General features: G+C 51.1%; 1 protein-coding gene across 1 annotated transcript in view; it reads left to right on the forward strand.

The window, feature by feature from the left end:
- Positions 1-6,362, forward strand: part of ASTN2 (astrotactin 2) — a 301,231-nt gene extending 294,869 nt beyond the window's left edge. The window contains exon 22 of the mRNA XM_026860237.1: positions 5,444-6,362. Within this exon, the coding sequence (XP_026716038.1) occupies positions 5,444-5,681 (238 nt within the window). The 3' untranslated portion in view covers positions 5,682-6,362. The remainder of the gene's footprint in view (positions 1-5,443) is intronic.
- Positions 6,363-14,911: the final 8,549 nt, after the last annotated feature.

Raw genomic sequence — 14,911 nt, forward strand, 5'->3', positions numbered from 1 at the left:
GCTTGCCCTCCCCCAGAGATGACCTTGGTCATAGTTGCTCTGGTAGTTCATTAGCCTCTGGCACAGAGCCATTCTCACCCTTCCCACTGCCTTCTTCCTTCTTTGATGACACTGCAGACTTGTTTGTCCTTTTTAATTGTTCTTCTCTCTCTAAATCCCTGGGAACCATCAGCCTCTTCTTACACATCCTTATTTCCTCCGTTACTTGAGATCCAGCACACTTATTGAAGGATGCTATCTAACCTGATACCTGCATCAAGCCATGAGATTTGCAAGGTGACATTTAAATTGTCTGTATTGCCCAAGTCTGTACTAAGCTACATCTGGAGTCAGTGGTCGATTCGGCTGCTGTCTGCCTTCCTCACCAAGCCAGATGAGCTCCTAGCAGTGCTCGCATGCCCCTGTTCTGTACTTGAGAAATATGTGACTTGCAGCCAAGGGGAAGCATCTATAAATGTCGTGACAGCCAGTGCCAGGCTCTTGACAAGAGCAAAGCTCTGCCGTCCAGCCTTGCTTCTCGGGGAGCTTGGACAGAAACGGAGGCACTGATGTAGCAGGAGGCAAGTGAGGATTTGCCAAGGGAGGCCATCTCATAACACAGTTTTAATTGATGAACTGTTCTCCTTCTCAGGGGGACATTAATTTTCATACCTTGGAATGTTTATCAGATGAGCCTCAGCTTCACAGTAAATGTTCGCTCATAAAACTGAGCGACAAGAGGGAAGTTGATTGCCTCCATGTAATAAATACATCACACCGGAGTCCTCGTGAGCCCAGTTTCCATGAAACTCACAGGTTACTGCAAACAGCTGCTTGCGAGAAGACACACTGACAGCCAGATGTCCCAAACAGACCGTTTACATTAAGGAGACGTTAAAAACTTAGCTCATAGGTGGCCCTAAACCAGGACTTTCTGTAGTCAGCAGCATCTTGGCACCTGGCTTGCCTCATCCTGATAGTCTCCTTTAGCAACAACAACCCCTTCCCCCCCCCCGCCTCTTACAGACACCAAGCGATCTCAGAGTGTTTTGTTCCAACAAAACAGAAGAATCTGTCTAAACCAGTGAAGGTTTAATGCTACTGTGCATTCAGACCTTCGGAGCTGCGCAGCCAGAGAGCTTCCTGACACAGTGATGGGGAGATTTCTCTATTATTTTCTCTTCCTGTGTTTTCAGGATAATTCTCATGACCACTGCAAACAGAGCCTGGCTTTTAGGAGGAGACAGGACAAGTAAGTTAAAAATCTTCCTTCCATGCCCCTGCTTGTGGCTACCAGCAACAAAGGGGTCAGGATGTGGCATCAGCCCAGGGCTCACAGCCTCTCCTTTGCTTGAGCAAGTCGCCCAGGCAGCCGGGATGGCTGCAGGAGATGAAGTGCATGTCCAGAGCAGCTGCCTTCTGGTCCGAGAGGGAATGCAATGTACTGATGGGAGGCTGTGATAAGAGGCCATTGAGTCCTGGACTCATTGTCCTTCCACACGAGGGTCTGACAGACCCAGGTCAGTTCTCAGTAGAGTGGAAAAATCTCAGTTTATGACAAAATTGCCCTATATGGGAACAGAGCAGCCAGGCAGCCACCCTCTCCCCACAGCAGTCCTGGGAATCTGATCTTTCCCTCCAGCCCAGGTATCATTTCTTCTTTGCTTCTTCAGTTCATTCTCTTAGCACCTTCCTCCTAAGTGAGCTAGGGCAGTGTTTTGCTGGCTCTGGATGTGTTTTCATCCCACACCAGCCATCAAGGTGAGTGATCACTGTCCCCTGTGCAGCTGGGGGACAAATATCCCCGTGGGAGCAACCCCCAGGGCTGGGCGGAGCAGGAGGTAGCGTCTCCTGCTCGTGGGCATGTCCTTGCAGTGCTGGGACTGGCAACCAGGGACCTCGGTGCCCAGTCCCCTGTGCAGTCACTGCACTGCATGCCCTTGCAGTGGGGCCACTGGTTCATGCACAAGCCCTCGGAAAGTGCCCCAGTAGCAGACACCCTTTCCCCTTCCCTCTCCTCTCCCCCACCATGCCATGAGGTACTGGAGAGGGAAGCAGCCACGTAGAACCGTCACAGTTTTTTAATCCCCCTCTTCATCATTTATGACTGTGGCTGTGACCTCCTAAATCCATCACATAAGTGGAGACCAGAATCAGTCCCTGGCTGGCGCCAACTTAAAACAACAGCCCCTGTGGCAGGCACGTGGCAGGTGGGAGGGCACTGCTGGCTTATGCCAACGTGGGGGCACCCCTCGGCTGGGCTGTGGGGTGAGGGGAAGGGGGTTTGCTTCATCCCTTTGGGAGCTGAGAGCTCAGGGTCTGGCCACAGGCAGTCATGAAAGTGACTCCCCCCCTCGCTCACTCCCCTGCCGTCCTCTTCTAATTCCTGCCCTTTAATAAGGCAATAAATTACCGTTTCTGGCAGGGATGAGGTTGGTCAGCATTTAGGAAGATTTCATTTCCAGTATTTGAAAAGGTGGTCGTTCTGACCCGACAGCCCTCCACAGGGAGCACTTGGGTAATACCCAGGGCTTGATTTATGGTGTTAAATTGGCAGCCCAAGAACTGCTCCTGTAATTTATTACCCAGCCCTCACCAGAAAGCCTCTCTCTTTCTCAACCCTCCCCTTGCCCGCTCTGTCTCTTTCTCCTTATTTTTTTAAAGAGGGAACAGCTGACAGCCAAAAGCTAAATCTAACATTTACACATGACTTCATTACTCCACTAAAATAAATGACTCAAAGCAGTGAAACCCATCAAAACTGGGGCTTTGGCACCGGACACTGAAAGCGAGGGGCCTGATTCCCTCCCTCCCTATCACCCTGTCTCCTTGACTTGCTGTGCAGTGTGTTCTCAGCATCCTCGTAGGGCCAACCCCTTTTGTGCTACATCCCACCCTTAAACATTGTCTTTTTCCTGTGACTGACTGCACTGAGCACGACTGCAGATGCAGCAGGTCTATGGAGAGCAGATCCATGAGGAGCGCAGCCTCTGGCACACAAGAAATCAGCGGGTCTGGATGGTTTGACCCCTGGACATCTTGGCAACTTGAGCTGCTCCTCACATGTAGGAATGTTTGCCTAGATGAGAGACCTGAGTATGTATCAGGAAGGAAGGACAACATGGTGATTTTTAGCAAAATCTGGAAGATCATGGAAGTCTGGTGGAGGAAGTAATGAAAATGGAAAGGTAAAGAAGGCTGAGGGAAATGGAGGCAAAGGCAGGTTGTGTGGGATAGAAGTGAGAGAATGGCAAAGAAAGCTATGGAGGGTAGGAGAAAGGTGAAATGAAGGAGGAGAGGAAGAGAAGAGCTTGGCCAGCAGACACGTGTAAGTGGGTGCTGGGAAATCCACTCCTTGTGTTCTTAGTGACCCACCAGCTGGGTTTTGCCTCAAGGGTTGGCCGTGGCCACTCATTGTCATTCCCCTATTGCTGTGGCTGGGAAAGGCCTTGTGGCAAGTTGGAGTGGGAACCGGTCTGAGGGGAAATCCAAGGATTGCTTGGTTGGCCTTCAGATGTACAACTTACCCATGTCAGTGCAGCATTCAGGTCCACGGACACCGGCACAAACACAAGAAAATGGGCTGGGGAAGGGCCAATACCCACTTTTGGCAGTAGAGCTGATTTACAATAAATGAGGGTGACCATGGAGCTATGGCCTTAGGGAGGTGATGGTTATCCTTTTTGAGGAGGAGGGTGTTCCTCAAATGCTCTCCCAAGCACTGTCAACTCACATAAAAGTCTGACCGTGGCCCTGTGCTTGCTCAGCCTTCCTTGAAAAAAAGGGAAAATCAGTGCTGATGTTAAGAAACGATTTCTGAGCATTAGGATGGGTGAGCACTGGAAGGATCACCAGCGCTTGGCTCTTAAGAACAGGTTAGGCAGAAATTCATCAAGGCAGGTTGATCCCATCAAGGAAATGATACAGATGATGTGTTTTGGTCCCTTCTAGCACCAGTGACTGTGATTTGCTGAAGTAACTGTAGTGACAGTCACTACGGACTTTGATTTTCAGCTGAGCTTAGCTTTAATCAATCAGCCTTTACTGAAAGCATCTAATGCTGTCATAGAATTTCGTAACTTCTTGGCGGCAGGCGTCCAGCAGCAAAGGACCTGTTCTTGGCAGTGTGTCAGGTCTCAACATGCAGTGGGAGCACCAGATGCTGTAGAAGGTCAGATGGCTGCTATGGAGAGTAGCATGAGTATTCTGTCAGAGCTGGGCACAGCTCAGCCCACAACATCATTATTATGTGTGTGTGTGTGTACAGCTAACGAGGCTCAAATTGCCTAGTCAGGCTTGTCTTTATAGATTAGATCGATACATGGATACCATGTAGTGTTGTCCAAGGAGGGACAGCTTGCTTTGCTCTTGCCTTCCCCTGGAAAGCTGACCCTGAGCGCATCACCCCCAGGGAGGAGCGGGGAAGCTTTCTGCCTGCTGCCCTGGAGGAGCAGTGGTTTCCTACGGCATTTCATCCAGTCTTTCCACTCCGGAGGGAGAGGTCTGTAGCCAGCGGGGGATGCCGGGATGCCCTCTTGCCTCCTGCCACCGTCTGTGCCCTCTGCTCTGGCGCTGGGGTGACTGGCCAGCCCTTCCCTGGTGTCCCATCCCCGGGTGCCTGATGATGTGCAGCCGCATCGGGCTCCCGGACCCCCCCGGCTGGGAGCTCACAGCCCAGGCTGAAACACCGCTCAGCTTTCATAATCAAATAATCCCCATGTTTATGCCTCACTGACTGACAGTGCTGCCCTGACATATCATTATCGGGAATTTACATTCCTGCAGGAACTGTGAAATCCCCTAGCCTCGAATCCAGAGCTTTCCTGTGGCACCAGAGGGAGAGGAAATAATCTGTGATCTTGAGATTTTCAGACCACTGAAGTAAACTCTCTTCCCCTCCCTTTGTTTGATTTAGCACTTTGCAGACTCCCACAAGGGGATTCTTGGTTTCTTATGGGTTTATTTTGTTTTGTCTTAATGTGTTGTGCTTTTGTTCCTCACTTGTCTAGTGTCAGTCCTTTTGGGCCATTTGCCTCCTGGAGACTTTGCAAAACAGGAAAGGAAGGGCTGGGCTCATCAGGCGGGAGCACTAAGGTGCTGGGGGGCTCACCAGGGTGCACGGGGGCCAAGACATGGGCTGGAGCCTGCCAAGAGCACATGGTGATGGTGATGATCATCATCTAGCCAGGGGCAGACAGTGTCACCAGGGCACCAAAACTGGTTTAGTGGGTCAGACCTGGGGTCCCTCCAGGCCTGTTGACCTGGTGCTGTGAAATAGTAGATATACCAAGAGCTTTGGGGTAAAACAGAACTTGTCTCCACTTGAAACAAGGAAGACAATGTGTTAGGCAATGGGTCTTGTCATTCTTGTCACAAGACAGAGCTCGTGTGGACGTCACGGCTCTTAGTCTCCTCTTTGCATTGCCTGCACTGCTCTGTCTCTCTCTCTGTTTGCCCCCTCCAGGAAGGCACACCTGATCCTGAGGAGGCTGGAGAAGGTCAGCAGCCACTGCTCGACCCTGCTACGCAGTGCCTACATCCAGAGCCGCACCGAGACCATGCCCTACTTGTTCTGCCGCAGCGAAGAAGTCCGGCCGCCCGGCATGGTGTGGTACAGCATCCTAAAGGACACCAAAGTAACGTGCGAGGAGAAAATGGTCTCCATGCTGCGCAACACGTACGGGGAGTCCAAGGGGCGGTGAGGGAAGGTGCGGGCCTGGAGCTGTGGGAAGCAAAGGGACTCCGAGGAGTCGAGGACTCGTGATGTGCTGAGAGGCTGGTGGGGTTCGGGGTCGGGTGGTGTTTGGAGGGGGTGGAAGGGGACAGCGAGGCCAAACAGGACTTTCTTACGCAGATGGCAGAGAAACAAGAAATCAGCAAGTTGGACTTTAATTTCTTTTCCTTTTTTTTTTTTTTTTAATTTTTCAAGAGGAAGAAAAAAAAAAGAAATTACCTAATTTGACTCAGCATAAAAGCCTCTCCTTTTTAATCTTTTCTTACTGAATTTCCTGGACTACATGCTCCAAAACCCTGGGAGAAGGAGATACCCGCTCGAGGCCAGGGTGAGGCAGAGGGGAGCTGCTGGGCACAGGGTGACCCTCTCTCTCCCTGCCTGCCCTGCCTGCCCTGCCGCCAGGCAGGAGCTGAGGGGCAAGGGGCCCCAGTGCCGTGGTGGCCGAGGACGCCAGGAGGAGGTGGAGCGGGTGGCCAGTGACACTGTGCTGCTGGCAAAGGTCCCGGAGGGGGATGCCAGGCAGGTGCCGGGACGCTGCAGGCAAGCTGGGCTTTTGTACCACTTCGACTCGACGGACCGGCTCCGTGCACAGCCTTTGATCGCAAGGCTCCCGGCAGCTTGTTCTGTGCATTAAAGATTCATATTAAGTCCATCTTTGCTGCCTCCTTGGTGTTTCTTCCTGAAACCATCTTACCACAGCTTGGGCATCCATAAGGTTTTGGGACTGGAGAGGGTGTCACCGATGTCTGTCCCCACGCTGGGATGTTGCTGAGATGAGGGGCTGTATCTGGAAACCGACGCTGACCCCAAGAGCTGGACATGCAGAGAGGAGGGGAAAGGGCAGCCTCTTTGTGTAGGGTTGTCTCCTTCCCCAACACCCAGCTCAGCCACCAGCCCCCGTGGGGGATGGAGGCGCGTGGGAAAGCCCAAGAAGGAAGCCGGGGGCTACAAAGACATGGAGAATCTGGTTTCTTTTACTGTTAGATGTGGGTTAGGCTGGCACGGGATCCCTGTGGGTAATGGATTTCTCAGCCTGGTAGCCAAACCAAGAAGTGCGGGAGGGTGAGAGGGGAAAAAAACGAAAATCAGATCAGCTCAAAACTATTGCTTTTTCTTTTTAAAGCAAAACAACAAACCTGGAGCGGGGAAAAGGGAACAGTGTGAATTGAATGAATCAGTTTCGGTTTTGCCCAAAGAAAATAGTTTTGTTTAGTTTTTTCAGGTCATTTAACCCTTTAACGTAAAAGCAAACAAGCAGAATGTGACTTTCCACAAGAAAATGTTTTGAAACCAAAGGTGCAGGATTTGATGTGGAGGAAGTTCAGCCAGAGACCTTTTTCTTCTTGAGCTAGACCTATTTGCCTGATTTGCACCCACTCAAATAATTCTGATCATTTCTACCATGCTGCTCTTTTTTCTTCCCACTCTTTGATTATGTCTCTTTATCTGTCTTGTGCCACGTTGATGTTGCACACTGGGAAGCCCTCCAGTACCTGGTCAAAGTCCCACTGCAGTTCACAGCAAACTTTACCTTGATGTAGCTGTCTGTGGAGCATTGCAGGTTGCTCAAGGTCTTAATTTTTCAGCTAATTCCCTTTTTCTGATGGAATGGGAGAGGACAGTGACACTGAGGCTTGTACAACACTGAACACAAGGGTCATGGAGGGACCATGATGCCACATGTGTTAAAACCTGTCTCAGCCCCCAGCGCTGCTGTGCATGATAACCATCCCTTTGCCCTTCTGAGGTGGCTGGTGGCCACAGGGTTTGGCTGTGGGGATGAAGGAGATGACTGTGACTTGCTGCAGACAAATGTGGACTTTGCATTTGCTTGGCAGGAGGTGCTGAGCCCCAGCGTGGCTCTCAGCACCCATCCAGCATCCAGCACCAGCCAGGCCTGGAGCAGGTCTGCAAGCTGCAGAGAGACCGGAGCTCACAGAGCTTGCACCTCCCAAAACGGGAGACACTGGTGTGCGAGGAGGTGAGGCAATATTTGTTCAGCTTTGCTATTGTGTAAAACAAAACACAGCAAAAGCCTTGAAGTGCAAATGTGCAGCATCCTGGCCGGTGCCTGGACTGGGGTTTCTGGCACCACGGAGCCGCTCATTTCATGTGCTGCCGTGACACTGGATATGCACTGCTGGGCTGGGTGGGGGGCTTTAAACCGCTCTTTGGAGACCCTGGTGCAGATTGACAGGTGGGTGGTGGCAGGACGGTCCCTGGACGCGGGATGGCCAGAGCCAGCAGCAGCCACACAGAGCCCGGCTGGCCCCGGCCCGACGGCGTCTTGCTGCGGGTGCCAGGGGCACCTCCAGGTGCTTTGAAGCCGTCTTGTTTTCTCAGGGCTCTGGCTGGCAGCTGTGCCTTTCCCTGTATTTTACAAACATGGTGTTTTATTTTGTTTTTGTTTGTTTTTGTTCGGAGATGATTCATTTCTCTTGAAAGCCCCGTGCAGTGTGTGCTGCGATGGGGAGCAGCGCTGCGGTTTCGCCACAGGCGAGAGCTGGTGTTGAGTGACCTGATGGACAAATTGTTTGTGTTTTCTGTAGCGCCACTGACAAGACTGGAGGCAATCGTAGGTGTGATGGGGCTAATTCTACTCGTGGGATTCTTGACCATCCTGAGTGTGGTGCTAGACGTTAGGAATAGATGCCAGGCAACGTACAGGGCCGTTGGCTGGACGCCCTTCAGCACGTTTTTCTCCCCCACGGTGGTATTTTTTGCACCTGGGGTACCCATCCCAGCAGCCTCTCTCGGCAGAGCGCAGGGGGAAAGGGCAAAGCACACAGCATGGGGCTGTTTTGCTGCAGACGATGGTAAAAAGGAGACCTTCAACTCTGGTAGCCCCAACCTGCTGGGAACAAAACAGGAGCAGCACAAGGACAAGCTGACTGTCCCCCTGGCTCGCTGCTGCAGCCGTGTCTGCTGCAGAGACCAGGGGCTTAATTCTTGCTGCTTACCTTGGAAGGCTGCTGAAAAGCTTTGCTTCGCATCCTTGGTGAGGCTGGCTATTGCATACAGGTACATATACAGAGCGAGTTGTGTGTAAGCCTGTGTTAATATGTACACAGCAGGTGGAAGAGTCTAGACTCCCAGGCAGGAAGGCTGTGGAGTTTGACGGCTATTAACCTGTCGAGAAGCACACCTAGCTCCCAGATCAAAGCCAGAAGAGCCTCTGGCTGGTGATGCTACTCGGCACGGCATACCCAAGCCAAACAAAACCGAGGAATTCATCGAGGTTACACATCCTCCGGCACGCAGCTGAAAGGAAGGGTCTGTATTTTCTCCCTGGAAACTTTGGAGAATGTAACCCTCTGGCTTTCAAGATAAACAGTTGTAGTCACAGCCTAGCAATGCTGGCAGAGGGACCCGTGCCCTGCAGTGTGTGCACACATGCACACACACACATCCCCCTGCCATTCCTCTGCCATTCCTCTGTATGGAAAAGAGATCCTTGCTCCAAAGCAAGTTGCTGCTGCCCCAGGAGCTGGTTCCTCTTGCCAATCTGTACCCCAACTTTGCTCTGACACCAGCCAAGGCTTTGGCAGACCAGGTGCCAGTGCTGTCCTGGGTGGGGAGAGCACCAAGGGGTAGATGAAACATGAAAAGTGAGTGGGGAGAGGGGCAAAAAGATGCAATCATCCAGGTTTAATAGATAAACTACCCACGTCCTTTTGTAAAGCTGAAATTATTTGCCTGAGAGTACGAAGCGAGGGCAGGGAAGGGAAACCTGGCATCAATGATTCCTGGATGGAGTCACCAGCTTTAGGATGAGTTGAGGTCAAAAGGAGCAATCCCCTCCATGTGCTTCTGCAGTGAGTGCAAGTACAGGTAACAGCATCCATAGTGCAGGCTTCGGTGCATGAAGGGTGTCCCCTGCTCCCTGCACAGCCTGGCCCCACTCCCACCATCCATCCCCCCCCCCAGCACCCTGTGAACTCCAGGTCAGCACCAGGAGGTGCTTTCTCTGCAGAGGCTGCTCATGCTTCACCGTATGTGTGTTCACACTCTTCCTTTTAACAAACATCATCACTGCCGTTTTCAGCATCCCTTGAACATCCCAGCAGGCACACGTCCTTCTTCAAGGCACCCCAAATCTGCCACTTGTTTGGCAGCGCAGAGCTGGTGACAGCGGCCGGTCCCCTCCCCGGGCTGCAGGGGACTGTCCCCTCCCCAGGGGCAGAGTGGCCCTGAACAATCCCCATTGTCCCCACGGCCATTGTTCCCCACCGCCCCCATCCCGGGCCAGGCTGCAGCTGGCACCATGCACAGAGGGGCTGATTGTTTGGGTTGCTGTGCCACTGATGACACACCGCGTTGGGACAGCTCCTTCCCACGGCAAAGGCCTCCGGAGTCAAGTGCTGCATTTGCTTCTTTATTTATTTGTTTGGTTTCTGCTTTTCCACTTTTTTTTTTTTCCTTCATTTTTTCTTGGTTGGAGGTGTCGGGCTCTGCTGAAGCTGGGGAAGAAGCCAAGGGAGTGCCAGGGGCTGCTCAGCGTGGGCAGCCCAGGTCCCCTCCACCACAGGAGGTGCCTGGGATGGACAAAGCCTGGCAGTAACACCAGTGCTGAGCCGTGACAGATGTGACAGATGCCTCAGTAGCCTGTGTGCTCACATCTGGTTGTGCTGGGAGGATGTAAACTGCATGTTGTACTTGCTGAGACAGAGGCAGGATTAGCTCTCCAGAAACTGAGCATCACCAGCGCGAATCAATTTGTGAACTTCAAGGCTCAAAGGAAAAGATTTGTGTCTTTTTCTAAGCACACTTGACCTGTCTGCCTCCCCCAGTGTTGGTGGCCGTGACATTAAGCCAGGAGGGACCATGGTGGGGGACATGCCCTGGGCAGTTCTGGCCTTGCATGTGCCATTCACAGTGCTGGGGTGGGCAAGGCTGTGCCCAAAGGGCTCTCGGCAGCTCCCAGGCACCAGGACCTGCAGAGGCTTCGAGGAATGGTTTGAGTCAGTGTGGTGTGATCCAGCTTCAGCATCTCATATGGTGCTGGGGAGACTGGAGGCTTTAAAAGCTTGGGTGGAAAGTTTGAGCACTGCAGTATTAAGGAAGTGTGCAATACAAAGGGTTCCCTTCCTGCTCCTGCCCACCCTCCCATCTCTCCAAGCGCATTTAGCAGCCACTGTGGTGTGGCGCCTTTGAACCTTATGGAAACACAGAAGTGTCAGGGCTCAGGCAAAACAATGTTATTAGGGTCACATGTTGAAACGATTTATTATTTTGTGTGTCTGTGCTACGAGGTGAGTGCCCAAAGACGGCGCTGGGGTTTGAAGTTCATCCAGAACCATACCCATATTTCAACTCTCTCATCAAAAACTCCAGTGAACCTGAAGTGGAAGTTGGTTCATCCCTGTGGGCTGGATGATGATAAAGGGGAGCAGCCGTGAGCTTAGATATGGGGCCCACAGGCTTCTTTAAAGAACTGTATGAGTGGGGGAGTGATTTATAAACTGGTGAACTGGCAGGTAACATGTTAAGAGCCTGGGGCGGGGGGGGAGTAGCTAGAAGTGACCATGTTGCTGTTTGGACTAGTACTTCATCGTAAGTAAAGCAATCAAAAAGTTGTGAATAACTTTTTATCTGAAAAAAAAAAAAATTATTTCCATGAAAGCTGTTTTTAACCACTAACAATCCTCCCCAGGCCTGAGAGAAGTCAGCCAAAAGATTCTCAAGACCTTTAAAACTATTTTGACACAGTATTGCCTCACTTGTACTTAAAAAAATTTAAGACCCTGTCCCTTTGGCTGCATTTTATCAGAGAACTTAGGCCAGTTGTTGACTTGAATGATGTAGGCAGCTGTTATTCCAATTCAGGGCAGAGGGAAAATGTGGGGCCACCATAGTGTTGTGGTAGTTAATGCGCAGCAAAAAGGAGAATTCTGGCTTGGGAACTGCTCACTTTTATTCATCTCCCAGGTGTATCTTAGAAACTGAAAAGCTGAGGAAGTGGGCTGGAAAAGCCCAGGAAAAGATAGTGCTGGACCCCGAAGTGTTTGCTGCGTTTGTGTGTGTCAGTGAGCACACGGGCACACATCTGCAGCGTATGCACCAGAACATCCATTTGATCTTCAGATGCCCTTGCTTACATGGAAAAAAGTTTTGTTCTATACTTGTAAGGAGCTTGCTTTATATTCCAGTCTTTCTACAGAAGCTTTTTTTTAAGCCTTTGTGTCTTTTTTGTCCAAATTGTTCAAAGTTGCTAACAGCTTCATTTTCCCATTACCACAATTACCAATGCCATACTTGTTTGAGAAGCTGTGGCTTTCAGCTGGGAGAGGACTTTGCCGTATGAATTCAGAGCAATTTCCCCAGCTTTCATATATAATTAATGCAGTCAGCTCCTTTTGATTTAATGCAGCCAACAGGAACCACATCTGCTGTCACAAGTGCCTCACAGTCACTTCAGCACGTGGGCCTCTTGGAGAGCCTGGTGGCCCAGGCTGGTGACTCTGAGTGTGTCATGAGACCTTTTGGGCTGGTCACTGCACAGCAAGGTGACTGGCATTGCTGCTGTGGGGCTGAGATATTCAAGCTGCCTTCCTTGCCAGGGCTCAGCCAGATTTAACATTTGCTGGTGGCCATGAGCCCTGTTGCCATCTTGCAGGACCTTGCTCAGTGCATGTATTGATTTAGTTTTTTTACCCTCTCCCTCTCTTTAGTGATTGATTTCCAGCCAGACACGTAAACTGGACATAGAAACTGTTGTTTTGACTGTGCATTTCAATTGATTGTGCTCCGGTGGTTGTGCACATGTGGGAGGAACAGAGCTGAACACATCTCAGCAAACGCAGCCCAGCCCAGCAGGAGAGAGCTGCCCGCTGTTTGCTGGCTTCATGGGTTGCTCCTGTCTTAAGATCCTTATTAATGCTTAATAGATAGTTCAGCACACAGCCAATTGATTTGTATATTGCTACAGAAGCACAGAATCATAGAATGGTTTGGGTTGCGAGGGACCTTTAAAGGTCATCTAGTCGAACCCCCCTGTAATGAGCAGGGACATCTTCAGCATCACCAGGTTGCTCAGAGCCCTGTCCAATACAGACACGACCTGTTTAATACATTGTTTATGGGCCTTTTTATCTACAGTGCGTTCTATTGATAGGGCTGTCTGCGACGTGCTTATATCCCATTAATAATGCATCGGCCATAGACAAGGATGGTATAGAAAGCATGATGTGCTCCTTTTGTCTTTCTCTCCCTGCTCAATATATTGCAGTGGGTTTTGACAGTTAAAATGCCAGACATTTTTTTTACTGACTCACTTATGCCTGTGTAAAAAAAAAAATAATTTAATTTATTCTCATCCTTCAGTCTATTGTCCCCAAATGTCCCATGGATTGTGTGGTGTGGAATTAATTTATTATTCAATCCACAGGACAGTTATGCACTATGCTATTACTGCCACATTTTAAAGGGGGGGCAAGATGGTACCAGCCAGGACCGTAACTACATCAGGATGGCAAATGGAGCGAGCTGGCATTACAGCCCAATGCTGACTAAAGCAGATGCAAAGAGAAATGTGTGACAGGAAAGTATAGTTGGTATTTAACACTCCTGCTCCCATGCACTCCCTCCTTCTGCCCGTACTCCCAGCCTCCGTGTCTTACCAGGGCTTTCCTAGGGAGTTAAATCATTAATGAGTTTGGGAGTTAACTGGGTTAAAAATGACTCTACGATCAGGGGTCAATAACTGTCAGGGTTAAATGGCACCTATCCTGGCTGCATGTGCATCCATAAGGTTTGGAGATGTTAATGCTGAATCAATTCACATTTGGAAGCTGAATCAATACAGATTTCTCAGGATAACAGTGTAGAGTCCCTTTCCCTGCCTGCCAGAGCAGGGTGTGAGCAGGCAGCAGGCTGGGTCTGGCACCACAGCCCTGGCCCTGGTGGGGGGGGGCCCGCTGGAGCAATAACGTGGGGGGGCAGCATCGACAAAGTGGGGCAACACATCAGGACCAGCACAGCTGGGACCAAGGGGAGGCAAAGCCTCAGAGGGAGGAAATTCTGCTAAGCTGGTGGACCAGAAGAGGGCCAAAGGACTTCACCATTAATGATTATCAACTTAATTGCCCAGGGAAACTGCTCTTGGCTGGGGCAGGTGGGCTGCACAAGCTGTGCAGGGCTGAGCTCGGGGCTGCTGTAGGCTTTGCTGGACCTGCAGCTCCTCCAGCCCACCGTCCTCTCCACTAACAACTGCTGTGGCAACAAAAAGCCACACTTTTGGTGTTGAAGAACCAAAAGTTTCTTAATCCAATTCAGGTTGTTCCACACAATAGCCAGAACTGACAGCCCTGTAGTCTGAGTCCACCCCCTTCCTTTTGGACTGTGGGCATCAGCTGAGGTGTGTCCATCACTGCACAGACCAAAGCGATGTGACTGGGTTGCAGAGTCTCATTCTTCCTTCAGGAGGAGAAAGACTTGTGTCTTCACTGCAGGTGAGCCAGCTCTGACACTGCATGTGTGTGTAGGGGTGTGTGTATTTATACAAGGCACGGGGCTTTATCACCACCCGACGTGCATGAGCTCACGGTGATACCTTACAAGGCCCTGGTCTGGCGTGGGGGGACTGCAGCTATCTCTTGACCACTGGAGACTGCCTTATCTTTATCTGTATGTTTTCTTGTGTGTCCAAAGGCCATGTGCATCGGGATTTCAGCTCTGTGGCACATAGCTCTCAGCCTTCCTTCCCTCCTAGGTACTACCCCTGAGTCAAGGCAGATTTCCACTGGGACTTGTTTTCTGCATGACCATGTTCTACATGTGATGGAGAGTGTGAGCAGAGACCACGGACACCTATAAAGAAGTAATTCTTTTTAAAATTAGAAGCATCCAGCCTTCCAATTTTTAAGCATTGCTGACACCAAAACCTGCCCCAAGTATCAGCGTGCCCCAAGTGAAGCAGGACCTGAACCGCCTTGGCAGAACCAAACCCGCTGGAGGTGAATCGGGCTCTTGGGCTGACACGTGGCTCTGGCCTGCGCTGCCTCCCTCCACCCACTGCAGCCCTCTCTCCTCAGGGCTGGGAAAACACCGTGATTTTGCAAAACCCCTGCCGAAAACCGAAACGCTGGAGCTCAGCAGGAGCATGTGGACAGGCACAGCTCTGCAGCCAGATGTGGGACACCACGGCCACACTTGCCACCCCCCGGGGTACCTGGTGATGCTCGGGTCCGGCTCGACCGA

This window comes from Athene cunicularia, assembly GCF_003259725.1.
Source record: "Athene cunicularia isolate RWA chromosome 17 unlocalized genomic scaffold, athCun1 chr17_part1, whole genome shotgun sequence".
Taxonomy (NCBI): Eukaryota; Metazoa; Chordata; class Aves; order Strigiformes; family Strigidae; genus Athene; species Athene cunicularia.